The sequence below is a fragment of the Sapajus apella genome, unplaced genomic scaffold (assembly GCF_009761245.1).
Source record: "Sapajus apella isolate SASKATOON/1434 unplaced genomic scaffold, GSC_monkey_1.0 scaffold52, whole genome shotgun sequence".
In the NCBI taxonomy this organism is placed as follows: Eukaryota; Metazoa; Chordata; class Mammalia; order Primates; family Cebidae; genus Sapajus; species Sapajus apella.
The window spans coordinates 415,652-434,437 of NW_022436992.1; the positions used below are offsets into that span (position 1 = coordinate 415,652).

At 47.2% G+C, this 18,786-nt stretch overlaps 1 protein-coding gene across 2 annotated transcripts; it reads right to left on the reverse strand.

Moving 5' to 3' along the window:
* Positions 1-1,567: 1,567 nt before the first annotated feature.
* CCDC142 (coiled-coil domain containing 142) lies at positions 1,568-18,613 on the reverse strand. Of its 2 annotated transcripts, XM_032243406.1 has the most exons (9): positions 17,512-18,613; positions 17,147-17,233; positions 16,918-17,067; positions 16,647-16,777; positions 16,460-16,573; positions 2,878-2,992; positions 2,489-2,666; positions 2,158-2,357; positions 1,568-2,045 (listed from the first exon to the last, which is right to left on the reverse strand). In XM_032243406.1, the coding sequence occupies exons 1-9, from the start codon at positions 18,560-18,562 to the stop codon at positions 1,789-1,791; spliced, it is 2,283 nt and encodes a 760-aa protein (XP_032099297.1). In that variant the 5' UTR covers positions 18,563-18,613; the 3' UTR covers positions 1,568-1,788. The 2 variants fall into 2 exon arrangements, with proteins under 2 accessions (XP_032099297.1, XP_032099298.1); XM_032243407.1 differs by lacking the exon at positions 17,147-17,233 and having other exon boundaries at positions 17,512-18,589.
* Between the last annotated feature and the right edge of the window lie 173 nt (positions 18,614-18,786).

Consider the following 18,786-nt stretch of genomic DNA (forward strand, 5'->3'; position numbering starts at 1 on the left):
GTTTCACCATGTTGGTCAGGCTGGTCTTGAACTCCCGACCTCAGGTGATCCGCCCGCCTTGGCCTCTGAAGTGCTTGGATTACAGGCGTGAGCCACTACGCCCAGCCCTGGCAATTTACTAATATAGAAGGGTGAGGTTCGCCGGTGGCTGTGGCTCATGCCTGTAATCCCAGCCACTTTGGGAAGCCCAGGCGGGTGGATCACGAGGTCAGGAGTTGGAGACCCGCCTGGCCAAGATGGTGAAATCCCATCTCTACTAAAAATACAAAAAATTAGCCTGGCACAGTGGTGGGCGTCTGTAATCTCAGCTACTCAGTAGGCTGAGGCAGAGAATTGCTTGAACCCAGGAGGCAGAGGTTGCAGTGAGCCAAGACCACGCCACTGTACTCCCGCCTGGACAACAGAGCAAGATTCCGTCTCAAAAAAAAAAAAAAAAAAAGTTCAGCTCACAGATGGAACAATGGTGAGTGCACACCTAGACAAGGGAGAGGAAGGGGTACTTATTCCTGACGGAGGTAGCCCCTACTGCTGTGTCATTCCCCTTTTGGCTAGGGTTAGACCACACAGTCTAGATTAATTCTGATTGGCAATTTTAAAGAGAGCAGGGGTACCAGCCAGAGTGGTGGGATGGATAGTTTGGTGGGAAGGACAGTTAGGGGACAGGTCAGAGCAGGTAACCATGGGTGGCTCAGGTCAAAGTAGTTGACCGGGATGGTCAGGATGGAGCAGGGGACCGAGAACAGATGTGAACTACTGATTAGAACTAGTGGAGGCCGGGCGGAGTGGCTCACACCTATAATCCCAGCACTTTGGGAGGCCGAGGCAGGTGGATCACAAGGTCAAGAGATCGAGACCATCCTGGTCAACATGGTGAAACCCCATCTCTACTAAAAATACAAAAAATTAGCTGGGCATAGTGGCGCGTGCCTGTAATCCCCGCTACTCAGGAGGCTGAGGCAGGAGAATTGCCTGAACCCAGGAGGCGGAGGTTGCGGTGAGCCGAGATCACGCCGTTGCACTCCAGCGTGGGTAACAAGAGTGACACTCCGTCTCAAAAAAAAAAAAAAAAAAAAAAGAACTAGTGGAAAAGATTGTTTACTGAAACTACAAGGAAGTTCAACTTTAAAGTGGATGACAAAGAACTGAATATACTGACATACTGATTCTTTGAAGAGAAATTTATAACTCATTGCATCCAACACCCATGAATTAGCCTGGCTACTAGAACTTAAGCTGAAGTGCATTCTAGCCTCTGTTTTTCCTTTTCTTTCTTCTTCTTTTTTTTTTTTTTTTTTTTTTTTTTGAGCGGGAGTTTCACTTTTTTTAGCCAGGCTGGAGTGCAATGGCGCAGTATCGGCTCGCTGCAATCTCCACCTCCTGGGTTCAAGTGATTCTCCTGCGTCAGCTTCCCGAGTAGCTGGGATTACAGGCACCTGCCGCCACCACACCCATGTAGCCTCTGTTTTCTACAGTTTTTCCTTTTCCCTATCCCTGAACACTCAACTCTTTAGCCCTGACATGTCTTCACTGATGGAGAACTAGGCCTGAACCTCCCAAGGGTGCTGACCTTCGGGTTCCAGGCTTTGGTCTTGCTCTTTACCCTGGATTCCAAGTGCTGGAGTGATCATGGATTCTTAAGTCCAGGCTCTGTGCAGCTTGTTCTCCAGTATGCTTTCCTCCAAGCTGCCAGTTCTAGGCTTCCTTCCAGTTCTAGGCAATTCCAAATGTCTGCATTTTTCCAGCTACAGATGGGGAGCTCTAACTTTCTGACTTCTGGTCCCAGGCTCTTTAGGATTCAGGACTGGTTCCCAGGCAGGAAAGAAAAGGCAGGTGCCAGCGGGGTGGCTGGTGTTGCCTGAGGGCAAGCCAGGCCTGCTGATTTCCCACCAGGAAGGCCTTGGGGCTAGGTCCTCCTTCCCCTAGTGTGCTTTGCAGCTGAGCTGTCTGGGCTGCGGATGTTCCAGGCCCGAGAGGGGGCTCCAAACTCTCCAGGCTATTGAGGCAGCTGCTGGGCAATTCTGTGGTCTGGACCTCATGACAAGCACCTGGTAAGGCAGGAGTGGAAGGTAGGTGGCCGGTGGGGATATACTGAAGCCAGATCAGTGGTGAGAATGGGGTATGGAGCACACAAAGCAGTGAGCGAAGGGAGTGACTTACAGCAACAGGGGGGCCTCCTGTGGACATGAGACTTGGGCAGGGGCTGCTGCAACAGACATAGCAGGGCCCCATCCAGCTGCTGGAAGATGCTGAGCATGAGCAGGGTCTGGCGGAGATCAGGGGACAGGCTCCACTGCTCCTCTTCCAGCAGCGCCCTGACCACTCCAAAGTCTTGTCTGAGCTGCAGTGCTCCCTGCAGGCTAAAGGCAGAGGCGCAGTATGGCCACCTGACCCTCCAGCCTCTCCTAACTGCTCTGCCTCACCCACTTATTTATCCCCTTCCTTTTCCCAGTTTCATTCACCCCCTGCTACTTCCACCTTTACTCCTGACCTGAACCGAATCCCATGGGTAAGGATGTGGTTGAGCCAGGCACCCACGATGGCTGTCAGTGCCTGACCAAGAGCAGGGGCCTGGGCTTGGGGTGACAATCCTTGCAGTCCTTGCAATACAGGCTCCAGTACGGTGCGGACCACTAAACCAGCATACTCACTCGGAACACTGGGAAGTTCTGTAGTAAAGAGAAGACAGGATATGAGGCTGTGGAGATCCACTGAACCCCTAAATGGAGTGTTTGGGAGAAGAGGATAGGATTTTGGGAGGAAAGGGCACAGAAGCTGAAGACAAGGATGGAGACAGCAGAGTGGAACAGGGATTTGGAGGGGCTGAGACACTATTACCCCCTTGGAACCCTGGAAGGAGAAGCTAGGATGAGGAGTTACCGGGACAGAGACGAAGCCGCCAGTACCGACCCCGTGGCATGTGGAGCTTGAAAGCCTGCATGGCTTGTTTATGACATTCTTGAGAAAAGAGACTTAGTGACTCTTCAGGCAGGAGCTATAGGAATAGGGAGAAAGTAAAAGAGGCTTGTCAAATTATGATGATCCTCTAAATCTAAGGATTTCTATGTTCAACTTGGCAGCCATAAAACCCCAGAATTGTTGCATAGTTGTGTGGGCCTGGCCATTTTTTGAGAGATGCCATAGTTGTCATTGGGTTTTCCAAGAGGCCTGGACCCAAATTATGAACAAGTGCCCTATGAACAAGAGCAGGATTACCCTGCTCTTCCCAGCTTGTTTCAAAAGATGGAAAATCCTCAAGGTTAATTTTATCATCCAGAAGCTTTAAGGAAAAAAAGAGACATATCCTGCTCCCCCACCCCCCACAGAGCACATGCCAGAGAGGGGGATTGTATGATCTGTGATGGCAGAGGCTGAAGGAACAAAGGGGAATTACAGTGACCTTTTTTGGTGGGGACAGACTCTTGCTGTCACCCAGGCTGGAGTGCAGTGGCATGATCTTGGCTCACTGCAACCTCCATCTTCTGAGTTCAAGTGGTTCTCCTGCCTAGGCTCCAGAGTTGGTGGGACTACAGGAGTACACCACCATGCCTGGCTAATTTTTGTATTTTTAGTAGAGAGAAGGTTTTGCCATGTTGGCCAGGCCGCTCTCAAACTCCTGATCTCAGGTGATCCACCTGCCTCTGCCTCCCAAAATGCTGGCACTACAGACGTGAGCCACTATATCCATAGTGGCTCAGCCTACAATGATCTTTTGGTTATCACCTACAAAAGGAAGATAGGAACTGTATGTAGACCAGAAACAACGACTATTTTAACATTCTGAGACTCAGGAAGCTTTGGAATGTCCTTACATTGAAGGGCATTATTATTATATATTATTATATAATATTACATATTATTATGTATTATTAACAGCCCACTCCAGAGCAATATAACCCATAAAGCAAGAAAAGGCCTATATGCTAGTGTTGTTTATTTGGTTTGATAGGTGGTTTTGGAGGAGAGAATGCAGCAATAAAACTGATTTCTGCTCTACAGCCCATCTTGAGGGAGAGGAACTCCAATAAATATGGTTAATGGCAGCAGCTCTGTAAAGAAATGGTAGATGCCAGGGAGCCTGAAGACAGGATAGACCTCCAGACATGGAGTGGAGCCCATGTGGCTCCTGGTACATCTGACAACCTGTCTAAATCCAAAATCTTCCTTTCTTTTCCAGCAAACCCTAGCCCTCTTCTCCTTCGTTATTTATGTCAAGGAAATTACCCCTTTGTCAATGGACTTTTGTTGGGAGCCTCTGTACTCAACACAGAGGGAATACAAGGTGGATAGTATGTGACAGTCTCTCCCCCACCCACCAGGATCTTACAGTCCAAATAGGAGGAAAACTCACAATGCCTAACTTCTTTGTCATCCCAGGGCTGTATGTCCTGGAGCAGCCAGAAAAAAACGCCTAATAGTACAATCACCAGGCAGGGGAACAAAGGATGGAGATTACTTGGTACAGTGTTTGTCCTTTTTTTTTTTTTTGAAGAGATAGGATCTTGGGCCAGGCATGGTGACTCACACCTGTAGTAATCCCAGCACTTTGGGAGGCTGCAGCAAGTGGATCACTTGAGGTCAGGAGTTCAAGACCAGCCTGGCCAATATGGCAAAACCCCGTCTTTACTAAAAATACAAAAGAATTAGCAGGGCATGGTGGCACACACCTATAATTCTAGCTACTTCCACACAGGAAGCTGTGGCAGGAGGATCACTTGAGCCCAGGAGTTTGAGATTACAATGAGCTATGATTGTGCCACTACAGGCAAGAGAGATCCTATCTCTCTTTTTTTTTGAGACCAAGTCTCGCTCTGTCACCCAGGCTAGAGTGTAGTGGCACGATCTCGGCTCACTGCAACCTCTGCCTCCCAGGTTCAAGTGATTCTTGTGCCTCAGCCTCCCAAGTAGCTGGGATTACAGGCACGTGCTACCACACCCAACTAATTTTTTTGTATTTTTAGTAGAGATGGGATTTTGCCATGTTGGCCAGGCTGGTCTGAAACTCCTGACCTCAGGTGATCCGCCTGCCTCAGCCTCTCAAAGTGCTGGGATTACAGGTGTCAGCCACTGCCCCTGGCCTTCGGTTGCCATCTTAACTGTTCCTCTTCTGCTCTTTTATTTTTTGAGATGGAGTCTTGCTCTGTCACTAGGCTATAGTGCAGTGGTGTGATCTCGGCTCACTGCAACCTCTCCCTCCCAGGTTCAAGCGATCCTCCTGCCTCAGCCTCCTGAGTAGCTGGGATTACAGGCACCTGCCACCACACTCAGCTAATTTTTGTTTGTTTTTTTTTTTTAGTAGAGATGGAGCTTCACCATGTTGGCCAGGATGGTCTTGATCTCCTGACCTCGTGATCTGCCTGCCTTGGCCTCCCAAAGTGCTGGGATTATAGGTGTCAGCCACTGTACCCAGCCTTTTTTTTTTTTTTTTTTTTTTTTTTTGAGAAAGAGTCTTACTCTGTTACCCAGGCTGGAGTGTAATTGCACAATCTCAGCTCACTACAACCTCTGCCTCCTGGGTTCAAGCAATTCTCGTGCCTCAGCCTCTGAGTAGCTGGATTACAGGCACCCACCACCATGCCCGGCTAATTTTTGTATTTTTAGTAGAGATTGGGTTTCACCATCTTGGCCAGGCTGGTCATGAACTCCGAACCTCAAGTTATCTGCCCAGCTCAGCCTCCCAGAGTGCTGGGATTACTGCCCTTCTGCTCTTACAATGTCACGCCATCGCTCATGAGATAAAGCCCAAATTCTTGCAGCTGGTGTTCATGCCCTCACAATTTGATGTCAAATTGCTTACTACTCTACCCCACACCAAACCCCAGTGAACATACCCACAAAAGGAACCTCTGCTCTGGTAAGTCCATTTCTCTGTTACTGCCCCAAAGATCGATGAACTGCCCACTTCCAGTAACCCCAGCCACTCCTCTGAGTTCCCAGCCATCATCTCCAGCCACAGGCCATGTATGGAGCCTTGTGTAAACCATATGCCCACTATAGCCTTCCTTCCTCAGGGCTTTATGACTGTCACTGTGTGCAGTACTCATGATGAGCCTGCTCTGGGGCATGTTGAGTTTAAGGAGACAGCAGTAAATTGAGGTAGAAATGTTCAACAGGCAAATGCAGATGTTTGACTAGAACTTTGGGAGCCAGGCTAGGCGTGGTGGCTCATGCCTATAATCCCAGCCCTTTGGGAGGCCAAGGCGGGTGGATTGCTTGAGCTCAAGAGTTCAAGACCAGGGCACATGTTCTAAGGATCTCCTGAAGGCTGTGTCAGGGGCCCAAATTTTTTTTTTTTTTTTTTTTTTGAGTCTCTCTCTGTTGCCCAGGCTGGAGTGCAGTAGCATGCTCTCAGCTCACTGCAACCTCTGCCTCTCAGGTTCAAGTGATTCTCCTGCTTCAGCCTCCCAAGTAACTGGGACTACAGGCGTGCACCACAATGTCTAGCTAATTTTTGTATTTTTAAAAGAGATGGGGTTTTGCCATGTTGATCAGGCTGGTCTTGAACTCCTGAACTCAGATGATCTGACTGCCTCAGCCTCCCACAGTACTGGGATTATAGGTGTGAGCCACTGCACCCACCCAAAAAAGTTTCTTAAAAAGATTTTTTTTTTTTTTTGAGGCAGAGTGTCGCTCCGTCACCCAGTCTGGATTGTAGTGACACGATCTTGGTTCACTACAACCTCTGCCTCCTGGGTTCAAGCGATTCTCCTGTCTTAGCCTCCCGAGTAGTTGGGACTACAGGTGCCCGCCACCACACCTGACTAATTTTTGTATTTTTAGTAGAGACAGGGTTTCACCATGTTGGCCAGGCTGGTCTTGAACTCCTGACCTTATGATCTGCTCAGGAACTCCTGAACCTTGGCCTCCCAAAGTGCTGAGATTATAGGCATAAGCCACCGTGCCCAGCCTAAAAGATTTTTAATAATAGTTCACGACCAGCCTTGGCCGGGTGTAGTGGCTCACGCCTGTAATCCAAGCACTTTGGAGGCCAAGGCAGGCAGATCACCTGAGGTTGGGAGTTCAAGACAAGCTTGACCCACATGGTGAAACCCTGTTTTAAAAAAAGAAAAAAAAAAAAGGAGGATGGATCCAAGATGGCCGATTAGGAGCAGCTCAGGATTGCAGCTCCCAGAGAAAGCACAGAGGGTGGGTGGACTACACATTTCCAGATGGATTTTTATTGCCCACAGACCCGGAGACTCCCAGGCAGAAGAGCCCCACGGGTTGCCAGTGTGGCTGTTTTGGCCGGCGCGGCTCTTTCAGCTGGTGCCCCGGCACGGCGGATCTCTGTACAAAATACATGTGTCCAGGCACCATTTTAGCTGGTGATTGGAGCTCGGGGAAGACAGAGTCGCCCATTCAACTGAGAGAAAAGGGGACTGAAACAGGGAGCCAGGCCAGGAGATTCCCAGGCAAAAAAGCGCCATGAATCTCAGCACGGTTGTTTCAGCCGGCGCAGTGGGTCGCCGCGTGGGAAATCACACAGATCCCAGTGCCTTTTCAACAGGCGACTGGAACACCTGCAAGACAAAAAAAAAGGCTCTGAGGCAGGGAGCCAGGTGATCAGGCTCGGCTGGTCCCACCCCCACAAAAAAACAGCAATCTGAAACGCTCTGGATTGAGAGTTTCACAGCAAGCACAGCTGAATCCAGGATGGTCCAGCTCTGTGGGGGAGGGGTGTCCGCCATTATTGAGGCACTCCATCACTATGGAGGTAGTCTGCCATTGCTGAGGCAGCCCGCCATTACAGAGAGAGTTCACCATTACAGAGAGTCCACCGTTACAGAGGTGGGCTGCCATTGCCAAGGCAGTTCTTTTTTTTTTTTTTTTTTTTAATGGATTTATTGTTATCTTACATGAAGTAATAAATGTGCAAACTTTTTTTTTTTGGAGACGGAGTTTCGCTCTTGTTACCCAGGCTGGAGTGCAATGGCGCAATCTCGGCTCACCGCAACCTCCGCCTCCTGGGTTCAAGCAATTCTCCTGCCTCAGCCTCCTGAGTAGCTGGGATTACAGGCACGCGCCACCATGCCCAGCTAATTTTTTGTAGTTTTAGTAGAGACGGGGTTTCACCATGTTGACCAGGATGGTCTCGATCTCTTGACCTTGTGATCCACCTGCCTCGGCCTCCCAAAGTGCTGGGATTACAAGCGTGAGCCACCGCGCCTGCCTGCCAAGGCAGTTCTAATTACACCCGTATAAACAGGACTGCAGGGAAGTTCACATGGCAGCTGGGTGGAGCCCACAGCAGCTCAGCAAAGCCTCTGTAGGCAGACAGTGACTAGGCTGCCTGCTCGCTGGGCAGGGCAGCCCTGAAAAAAGGCAGCAGCCTAACAGAAACTCATAAATAAAGCCCTAACTCCCCGGGACAGAGCACCTGGGGAAAAAAAAGGGGGGGTTATGAGTTCTGCTGCAGTAGACTTAAACATACCTGCCCAGCAACTCTGAATGAACAACGGAACTCACAGCTCAGCACTTGAGCTCCTCTAAAGGAGAGACTGTCTCCTCAAGCAGCTCCCTGACCTCCATATATCCAAAGAGTCACCTCATAAAGGAGAGCTCAGACTGACATCAAGCAGGTATCTTTCAGGGAGAAAGATAGCAGAAGAAACTGGCAGTAACCCTTACTGTTCTGCAGCTGCTGCAAGTGATCCCCAGGCAAGCAGGGCCTGGAGTGGACCTCAGCAGTTCTACAGCAGAGGGTCCTGACTGGTAGAAGGAAAACTAAGAAACAGAAAGAAATAACTTCATCTTCAACAAATTGGACGTCCACTCAGAGACCCAATCTGAAAGTCAACAACTACAAAGACGACAGGTGACAACTACAAAGATGGGAAGAAACCAGCGCAAAAAGGATGAAAACACCTGAAATCAGAACACCTTTCCTCCTACAAGGTATCACAACTCCTCATCAGCAAGGGAACACGGCTGGATGGAGAATGAGTGTGATGAATTGACAGAATCAGGCTTCAGAAGGTGGGTAATAAGAAACTTCTGTGAACTAAAAGAACATGTTCTAACCCAATGCAAAGAAACTAGGTAATAAGAAACTTCTGTGAACTAAAAGAACATGTTCTAACCCAATGCAAAGAAACTAAGAACCTTGAAAAAAGATTTGACAAAATGCTAACAAGAATAAACAACTTAGAGAGGAATGTAAGTGAATTAATGAAGCTGAAAAACACAACACGAGAACTTCGCGAAGCATACATAAGTTTCAACAGCCAAATTGACCAAGCAGAAGAAAGGATATCAGAGGTTGAAGATCAACTCAATGAAATTAAACGAGAAGGCAAGATTAGAGAAAAAAGGGTAAAAAGGAATGAACAAAGTCTCCAAGAAATATGGGACTATGTGAAAAGCCCTAATCTACGTTTGATAGGTGTATCTGAATGTGACGGAGAGAATGAATCCAGGCTGGAAAATACTCTTCAGGATATTATCCGGGAAAACTTCCCCAACCTAGCAAGGCAGGCAAATATTCAAGTCCAGGAAATACAGAGAACACCACGAAGATATTCCTCAAGAAGAGCAACCCCAAGGCACATAATCGTCAGATTCACCAGGGTTGAAATGAAGGAGAAAATGCTAAGGGCAGCCAGAGAGCAAGGTCAGGTTACCCACAAAGGGAAGCCCATCAGACTCACAGCAGATCTCTCAGCAGAAACCCTACAAGCCAGAAGAGAGTGGGGGGCCAATATTCAACATCCTTAAAGAAAAGAACTTTCAACCCAGAATTTCTTATCCAGCGAAACTAAGCTTCATAAGTGAAGGAAAAATAAAATCCTTTATGAACAAGCAAGTACTCAGAGATTTAATCACCACCAGGCTTGCTTTACAAGAGCTCCTGAAAGAGGCACTAAACATAGAAAGGAACAACCAGTACCAGCCACTCCAAAAACATACCAAATGGTAAAGAGCATCAACACAATGAAGAAACTGCATCAACTAATGGGCAAAACAGCCAGCTAGCATCAAAATGGCAGGATCAAATTCACACATAACAATATTAACCCTAAATGTAAATGGGCTAAATGCCCCAATCAAAAGACACAGATTGGCAAATTGGATAAAAAGCCAAAACTCATCAGTGTGCTGTATCCAGGAAACCCATCTCACATGCAACGATACACAAAGGCTCAAAATAAAGGAAGGAAGATTTACCAAGCAAATGGAGAGCAAAAAAAAGCAGGAGTTGCAATTCTCATCTCAGATAAAATAGACTTTAAACCAGCAAAGATCAAAAGAGTCAAAGAAGGACATTAAATAATGATAAAAGGATCAATGCAACAAGAAGAGCTAATGATCCTAAATATATATGCACCCAATACAGGAGCACCTAGATACATAAAGCAAGTTCTTAATGACTTACAAAGAGACTTAGACTCCCACACAATAATAATAGGAGACTTTAACATCCCATTGTCAATATTAGACAGATCAATAAGACAGAAAATTAACAAGGATATCCAGGACTTAAACTCAGACCTGGAACAAGCAAACCTAATAGACATTTACAGAACTCTCCACCCCAAATCCACAGAATATACATTCTTCTCAGCACCACATCACACCTACTCTAAAATTGACCACATAATTGGAAGTAAATCACTCCTCAGCAAATGCAAAAGAATGGAAATCATAACAGTCTCTCAGACCACAGTGCAATCAAGTTAGAACTCAGAATTGAGAAACTAACTCAGAACCACACAGCTTCATGGAAACTGAACAACTGGCTCTTGAATGTTGACTGGATAAGCAATGAAATGAAGGCAGAAATAAAGATGTTCTTCAAAACCAACAAGAACGAAGACACAGTATACCAGAATCTCTGGGACACATTTAAAGCAATGTCTAGAGGAAAATATATAGCAATAAATGCCCACATGAGAAGCAAGGAAAGATTTAAAATCGACACCCTATCGTCAAAATTGAAAGAGCTAGAGGAGCAAGACCAAAACAACTCAAAACCTAGCAGAAGACAAGAAATAACTAAGATCAGAGCAGAACTGAAGGAGATAGAGACACAAAAAACCCTTCCAAAAATCAATAAATCCAGGAGCTGGTTTTTTGAAAAGATCAACAAAATAGACAGATTAATAAAAAAAAAGAAAAGAGAGAATAATCAAATAGATGCAATAAAAAACGATAAAGGGGATATCGCCACAGATTCCACAGAAATACAAACCACCATCAAAGATTATTACAAACATCTCTATGCACATAAACTAGTAAACCTGGAAGAAATGGATAAATTCCTAGACACTTGCATCCTCCCAAGCCTAAACCAGGAAGAAGCCGAAACCCTGAATAGACCAATAACAAGGTCTGAAGTTGAGGCAGCAATTAAGAGCCTACCACCCAAAAAAAGCCCAGGTCCAGACGCGTTCACAGCCGAATTCTACCAGACATACAAAGAGGAGCTGGTACCATTCCTTCTGAAACTATTCCAAATAATCCAAAAAGAGGGAATCCTTCCCAAATCATTTTATGAGACCAACATCAACCTGATATCAAAACCCGGCAGAGACGCAACAAGAAAATAAAACTTCAGGCCAATATCCATGATGAACATAGATGCAAAAATCTTCAATAAAATACTGGCAAACCAATTGCAACAGCACATCAAAAAGCTTATCCACCATGATCAAGTAGGCTTCATCCTGGGATGCAAGGCTGGTTCAACATACACAAGTCTATAAACGTAATTCACCACATAAACAGAACCAAAGACAAAAACCACATGTTATCTCAACTGATGCAGAGAAGGCCTTTGACAAAATTCAACAGCCCTTTATGCTAAAAACCCTCAATAAACTAGGTATTGATGGAATGTATCTCAAAATAATAAAAGCTATTTACGACAAACCAACAGCCAATATCATACTGAATGGGCAAAAACTGGAAGCATTCCCTTTGAAATCCGGAACTAGACAAGGATGCCTTCTCTCACTACTCCTATTCAATATAGTATTGGAAGTTCTACCCAGAGCAATCAGGCAAGAAAAAGAAATAAAGTGTATTCAAATAGGAAAGGAGGAAGTCAAATTGTCTCTATTTGCAGACGACATGATTGTGTATCTAGAAGACCCCATCGTCTCAGCTCAAAATCTCCTGAAACTGATAAGCAACTTCAGCAAAGTCTCAGGATACCAAATCAATGTGCAAAAATCACAAGCATTCCTATACACCAATAACAGACTTAAAGAGAGCCACATTAAGAATGAACTGCCATTCACAACTGCACAAAGAGAATAAAATACCTGGGAATACAACTAACAAAGGATGTAAAGGACCTCTTCAAGGAGAACTACAGCAAGTGTTCAACTTACGACCACGGTCGGGACTGCGGACTGGTCGTAACACGATTTGGTCATAAGTTGAGTAGGCTATATGTACAGTTGAAATGGTGCACGCGGAGACGGTAGTGCTGCCAGAAGCTGGTCCGCACTGTCGTACGCCCAGCTGGGCAACGTTTGCGCTGCCAGACGCGGAGCAGTCATGGCTAGCGATTGTGGTCGTAAAGTCGAATGGTCGTAAGTTGCATAGGTCGTAAGTCGATCAACACCTGTACAAACCACTGCTCAATGAAATAACAGTGGACACAAGCAGATGGAGAAACATTCCATGTTCATGGTTAGGAAGAATCAATATCATAAAAATGGCCATACTGCCCAAAGTAATTTACAGATTCAATGCTATCCCCATCAAGCTACCAATGACCTTTTTCACAGAACTGGAAAAAACCACCTTAAATTTCATATGGAACCAAAAGAGAGCCCGCATAGCCAAGTCAATTCTAAGCAAAAAAACAAAAGCAGGAGGCATCACATTACCAGACTTCAAACTATACTACAAAGCTACAGTAATCAAAACAGCATGGTACTGGTATCAAAACAGAGATATAGACCAATGGAACAGAACAGAGGCCTCAGAGGCAACACCACACATCTACAACCATCCGATCTTTGACAAACCTGACAAAAACAAGCAACGGGGAAAGGATTCCCTGTTTAATAAATGGTGTTGGGAAAACTGGCTAGCCATGTGCAGAAAGCAGAAACTGGACCCCTTCCTGACACCTTACACTAAAATTAGCTCCAGATGGATGAAAGACTTAAACACAAGACCTAACACCATAAAAACCCTAGAAGAAAACCTAGGCAAAACCATTCAGGACATAGGCGTAGGCAAGGACTTCATGACCAAAACACCAAAAGCATTGGCGACAAAAGCCAAAATAGACAAATGGGACCTAATCAAACTCCACAGCTTCTGCACGGCAAAAGAAACAGTCATTAGAGTGAATCGGCAACCAACAGAATGGGAAAACATTTTTGCAATCTACCCATCTGACAAAGGGCTGATATCCAGAATCTACAAAGAACTAAAACAGATTTACAAGAAAAAAACAAACAAGCCCATTCAAAAGTGGGCAAAGGACACGAACAGATGCTTTACAAAAGAAGACATACATGAGGCCAACATGCATATGAAAAAATGCTCATCGTCACTGGTTATTAGAGAAATGCAAATCAAAACTGCATTGAGATATCACCTCACGCCAGTTAGAATGGTGATCATTAAAAAATCTGGAGACAACAGATGCTGGAGAGGATGTGGAGAAATAGGAACACTTTTACTCTGTTGGTGGGAGTGTAAATTAGTTCAACCATTGTGGAAGACAGTATGACGATTCCTCAAGGACCTAGACATAGAGGGCCGGGTGCTGTGGCTCACGCCTGTAATCCTAGCACTTTGGGAGGCTGAGGTGGGTGGATCACCTGAGGTCAGGAGTTCAAGACCAGCCTGGCCATCATGGTGAAACCCCATCTTTAAAAAAATTAAAAAGCTTAAAAAAAAGGACCTAGACATAGAAATTCCATTTGACCTAGCAATCCCATTACTGGGTATATATCCAAAGGATTATAAATCGTTCTACTATAAGGACATATGCACACGAATGTTCACTGCAGCACTGTTTACAATAGCAAAGACCTGGAACCAACCCAAATGCCCATCAATGATAGACTGGACAGGGAAAATGTGGCACATATACACCATGGAATACTATTCAGCCATCAAAAACGATGAGTTCGTGTCCTTTGTAGGGACATGGATGAAACTGGAAACCATCATTCTCAGCAAACTGACACAAGAGCAGAAAATCAAACACCACATGTTCTCACTCATAGGTGGGTGTTGAACAATGAGAACACATGGACACAGGGAGGGGAGCATCTCACACTGGGGTCTGTAGGGGGGAAATAGGGGAGGGACAGCGTGGGGTGGGGAGTTGGGGAGAGTTAGCATGGGGAGAAATGCCAGATATAGGTGATGGGGAGGAAGGCAGCACATCACACTGCCATGTGTGTACCTATGCAACAATCTTGCATGTTCTTCACATGTACCCCAAAACCTAAAACGCAATTAAAAAAAAAAAAAAGAGCAGCCTGGGCAATATGGTAAAGCCATATCTCTACCAAAAAATTTTTTTAAGTAGCTGGGCATTGTGGCTTGCACCTGTGATCCCAGCTACTCAGGAGGCTGAGGTGGGAGGACTGCTTGAGCCTAGGAGGTAGACGTTGCTGTGAACCAAGATCACACCACTGCACTCCAGCCTGGATGACAGAGTGAAACCCTGTTCTAGAAAAAAAAAAAAAAAAAAAAACAACTCTGGGAGCCAGAAAGACTGAACTCGGGAGTTTACAGCACCAAGACACTGTGGGTAACCAGGAACACAGAGAGAAAAGCAGAGAGTTAAAGACTGAACTCTACAGCCACATTCCTATTCAGGGCAAAGAGGAGAAAATTGAGCAGGAAAACAAAAAAACAGACATCTTCCACATAGGAATAGATAATATGCAAAATGGGGAAGAAAAAGTAAATAGTTTTATTCATAAATATACAAGACAATGTTAGGAGAAACAGGCAAACATGGATGAAGGTTACCACTGTGAAATAGAAATCAGAGGTGAGTGAGGGCAAAAAGTGCTATTTTTTTCATTAGCTTTATAAAATAATATTCTGCCGGGCGCGGTGGCTCACGCCTGTAATCCCAGCACTTTGGGAGGCTGAGGTGGGTGGATCACGAGGTCAAGAGTTCGAGACCATCCTGGTCAACATGGTGAAACCCCATCTCTACTAAAAATACAAAAAATTAGCTAGGCATGGTGGTGCATGCCTGTAATCCCAGCTACTCGGTAGGCTGAGGCAGGAGAATTGCCTGAACCCAGGAGGCGGAGGTTGTGGTAAGCCAAGATCACGCCATTGCACTCCAGCCTGGGTAACAAGAGCGAAACTCCATCTCAAAAAAAAAATAATAATAAAATAAAAAATAAAAATAAAATAAAATAATATTCTAACTTACTTTTTAAACTGTAGACAAGCATTATTTTGTATTTTTTGAGACAAGGTCTCTCATTCTGTTGCCTAGGCTGGCTGGAGTGCAGTGATCACAGCTTACTGCAGCCTCAACCTCCTGGGCTCAAATGATCCTCTTGCCTTAGCCTCCTGAGTAGCTGAGACTACAGGTGCCCACCACCATGCTCAGCTAAATTTTTTAATTTTTGTAGAGATGGGGGTTTCTCTATGTTGCCCACGGTAGTCTTGCTGTGTAGCCCTGTGTGGTCTTGAACTCCTAGCCTCAAGCAATCCTCTTGCCTTGGCCTCCCAAGCATTAATAAAAAATACAAATAAAACTTTTAAAGAGAGGAGAAATATGTCAATAACTGGTAAGTAAAGATGCAATCATTTATCCTGAATTTTCTCTTTAAAATATATCTAAGAGTAACCAAATCTCTAATGAAGGCAAGTTTTTCTGTATAGGAGTAATCCAACTCACAAATGAAGTATGAATAATGAGAATTGAAATGTCACCCCTTTACAACCTCTAATGAAATAATGAATCAAGGGAATGATCTGCTGTTGCCATCACAAAAGTCTGACATTACTGGGGAGAGGGTAGGGGATACATAGATGAAATGGACCATGCGTTGATAATTGTTAAATGCTTGGTGATAGACATATGGGAATCCATTATACACCTCTCTCTACATTTATACATGTTTGAAAATTTCCATAGTAAAAAGTTAAAGGGGCCAGGCATAGTGGCGTATGCCTGTAATCCCAGCACTTTGGGAAACCAAGGTGGGTGGATCACTTGAGCTCAGGAGTCCAAGACCAGATTGAGCAACATGGTGAAACCCTGTCTCTACCAAAACATATAAAAGTTAGCCAGGTAGAGGCTGCGATGAGCTGCGATTGTGTCACTGCACTCCAGCCTGGGTGACAAAGTGAGACCTTGTCTAAAAAAGTTAAAGAGAACAAAAAATGAACAGAGCAAAAAAAGATAAATTTAGCAGAGACTCCAAGTCACTGAGATGTTCTATTCTTCCCTCCCCCAATAGTTGGCACATAAATTAGGGTCTTAAACTGCCACTGTTGAGGCCCCTGTTCTCACCTGGATCTGTGCAGTCAGCTTCTGGATCTCCAGGCCCAGCTCCTGCTCCATTTCCAGAGCTAAGCTTTCCTCTGAGGCCAGGCTAGACAAAGCTTCTGCCTCATGCAACAGAGGCTTTGGGTGGAAACAGGGAGTGAGGGTTCAGCCTAGCCCAGGCTGCTCCCCTCCCCACTCCCCAGTCACTCACAGGTAAGTCTTTTTGGATTAGGAGCAGGAAGGAAGCTGGGTCCCATGCTGCCAAGTACTGCTGAGCTCTGCCCAGAAACCAGAGCAAGGTGGTCTGCAGGGTACACAGCCCCAGGGCAATAGGCACAGGATCTGGGGGAGATGAGCAACAGAGTAAGCATCTTAGGGGTCACAGAGTACCTTTGGGAAGAGGCAGACTTCAGAACAGAGTGAAAGAAAAAAGGAGATATCCTCAACTGCTCTGTCTCCCCATCCGCAGCCTCTTGTCTCACCTGCAGGCTGGCAGAAAATCAATCGTAACCTGGGCTTTCGAAGGGCATCCAAGAGAGGAGGAAAGAGCTGCTGCAAAAGTTCAGCAGTGCGAGAGGATGTGGGAAGACCACTCTGATCCCCAAGAGCTGATCCCAAGGCCTGGCAGAAACCTGAGGATGAGAAAGTCTAGTCTGGTGGGGAAGGGGTAACCTGGGACTTACATCATTCCCAGTGCCCCTTCCTTCTCACCTTGGTCCCAGCTCCAGATAAGCGACTGATGAAGTAGACTGTGACACAGAGAAGCCAGCTCCTTCTCACACTCCTGAGGTAGGGATGCTAGTGGGAGAAATGACTGTAGAGCCTGAAAACAAGGTCTCACTTTCCACAACCCCTGCCTACTCATTGATGAGGCAAGAGGGCATGCTTCCTCCAAGACTCAGGACTGGGGTGGAAAGCAAGAGTTTGCCTTGAAAGCTCAGAAACTATAGTCTGAACCCAGGCGCGTTCATTCTAAAGGGCCTGCTTTTGCCTTCAGGATGGCAGGTGAGAGAGTTGGCCAGGGGGAAGGAAGAGACCCCAGCCTTCCCAAATGCGCACCCAAACCCATCACTCACCCTGACCCAGTGCCTGACTCAGCTGTTGCGCTGCTGCCCTGGGGTCCCTCCAGGGTCCCAGATTTAGGTCCAGACTCTGAGCACAGGCTGCCCACAGCAGGGTCCAATATTGGCTCCACAAGGCTCTGGCCCCTCCAGGCCCCAGTCCACAACTGGATGAAGCCGCCATGCCCCCTGTCAGGCCCAGCAGCCCTGGTAGCAGATCCTGCTCCTCATGAAACAGCCTGCGGAGCTGGTCCCTCAATCCTGATCCCCTGAGCGCCTCGTCCAGCCGACTTGCCACCTGGCAACCCCGCTCTCCCGTCAAGAGGCGGAGCACACGGGACGTGGGGAAAGGACGTGCAGCCCCTGGGACGTGGCTCAAGGCTTTTCCCTGTAGCGTGTGGTAGGCGGGAAGTGCCAGGAGCAGCTCGGCGAGTTGGGACGACAGGCCCGGGCTGGCGGGTTCCCGGCCGAGAGCGCGAAGCTGCGTATTGATGACAGCTTCCAGGCACTGGGCGGCTAGTCCGATGGGGCGCGCTAGCAGCAGCGGCTCCCCAAGGCCGATTCGCAGGACTGCCCCTTGGGAAAGGTGCAGCTGCAGGTCGCGGCACAGCTGGGGCAAGGGGCTGCGGCTGCAGGAGGGCGAGCCAGGACTTAAGGTCTTCAGGAGGCGCACAGCCGCCTGCAGGTGGCAGGCGCAGTCTCGGGCCAGGAGAAGCTGCTCTCGCTCGCGGTGCAGCCGCAGCAACACCGCACGGAGATGCTGCAGCGCAGGAGGGATCGGGCTGCCACCTGCGGGCCCCTGCCTCCAGGCCGCAGCATCGTGGGCCTCGCTCACACCTGCCGGCTTCGGCCACCACGGCGTCCCTCCAGAAGCTCCGCCCGGACGTATCCCCGGGTAGGGGATGCTCCCGGCTACCGGCAGCCCCAGCCAGCCGCGAACGTCCCTGCGGAGAGAGCCCGTTCCCATTCTCTCCCACTGCTCCTCCCCAGTGTCCACGGGTTGCGCCCTCAGCGGGGGCACGGTAGCGAGTGGAGGCAGGCTACCAGAGCGAGACGTCTGGGCCATGGGCTGCAAGTCCGGAACGAACCTAACGATTCCCACTTCCCGGCACTGACCAACGCCCGCTGTAGCTAGGACTTCGCCCCATCTCAACAACGGTTTTCTCCAGTTCGGGAGTCCCGGGGACCTTCATGGATTCTCTCAGGCTCCGTAATCGGAGGCTTCTGCCCCTAACAAAGATGGCCGCACATCCTGTTCTACCCCGCCCTTTGGCTGGTATCAAATACTAG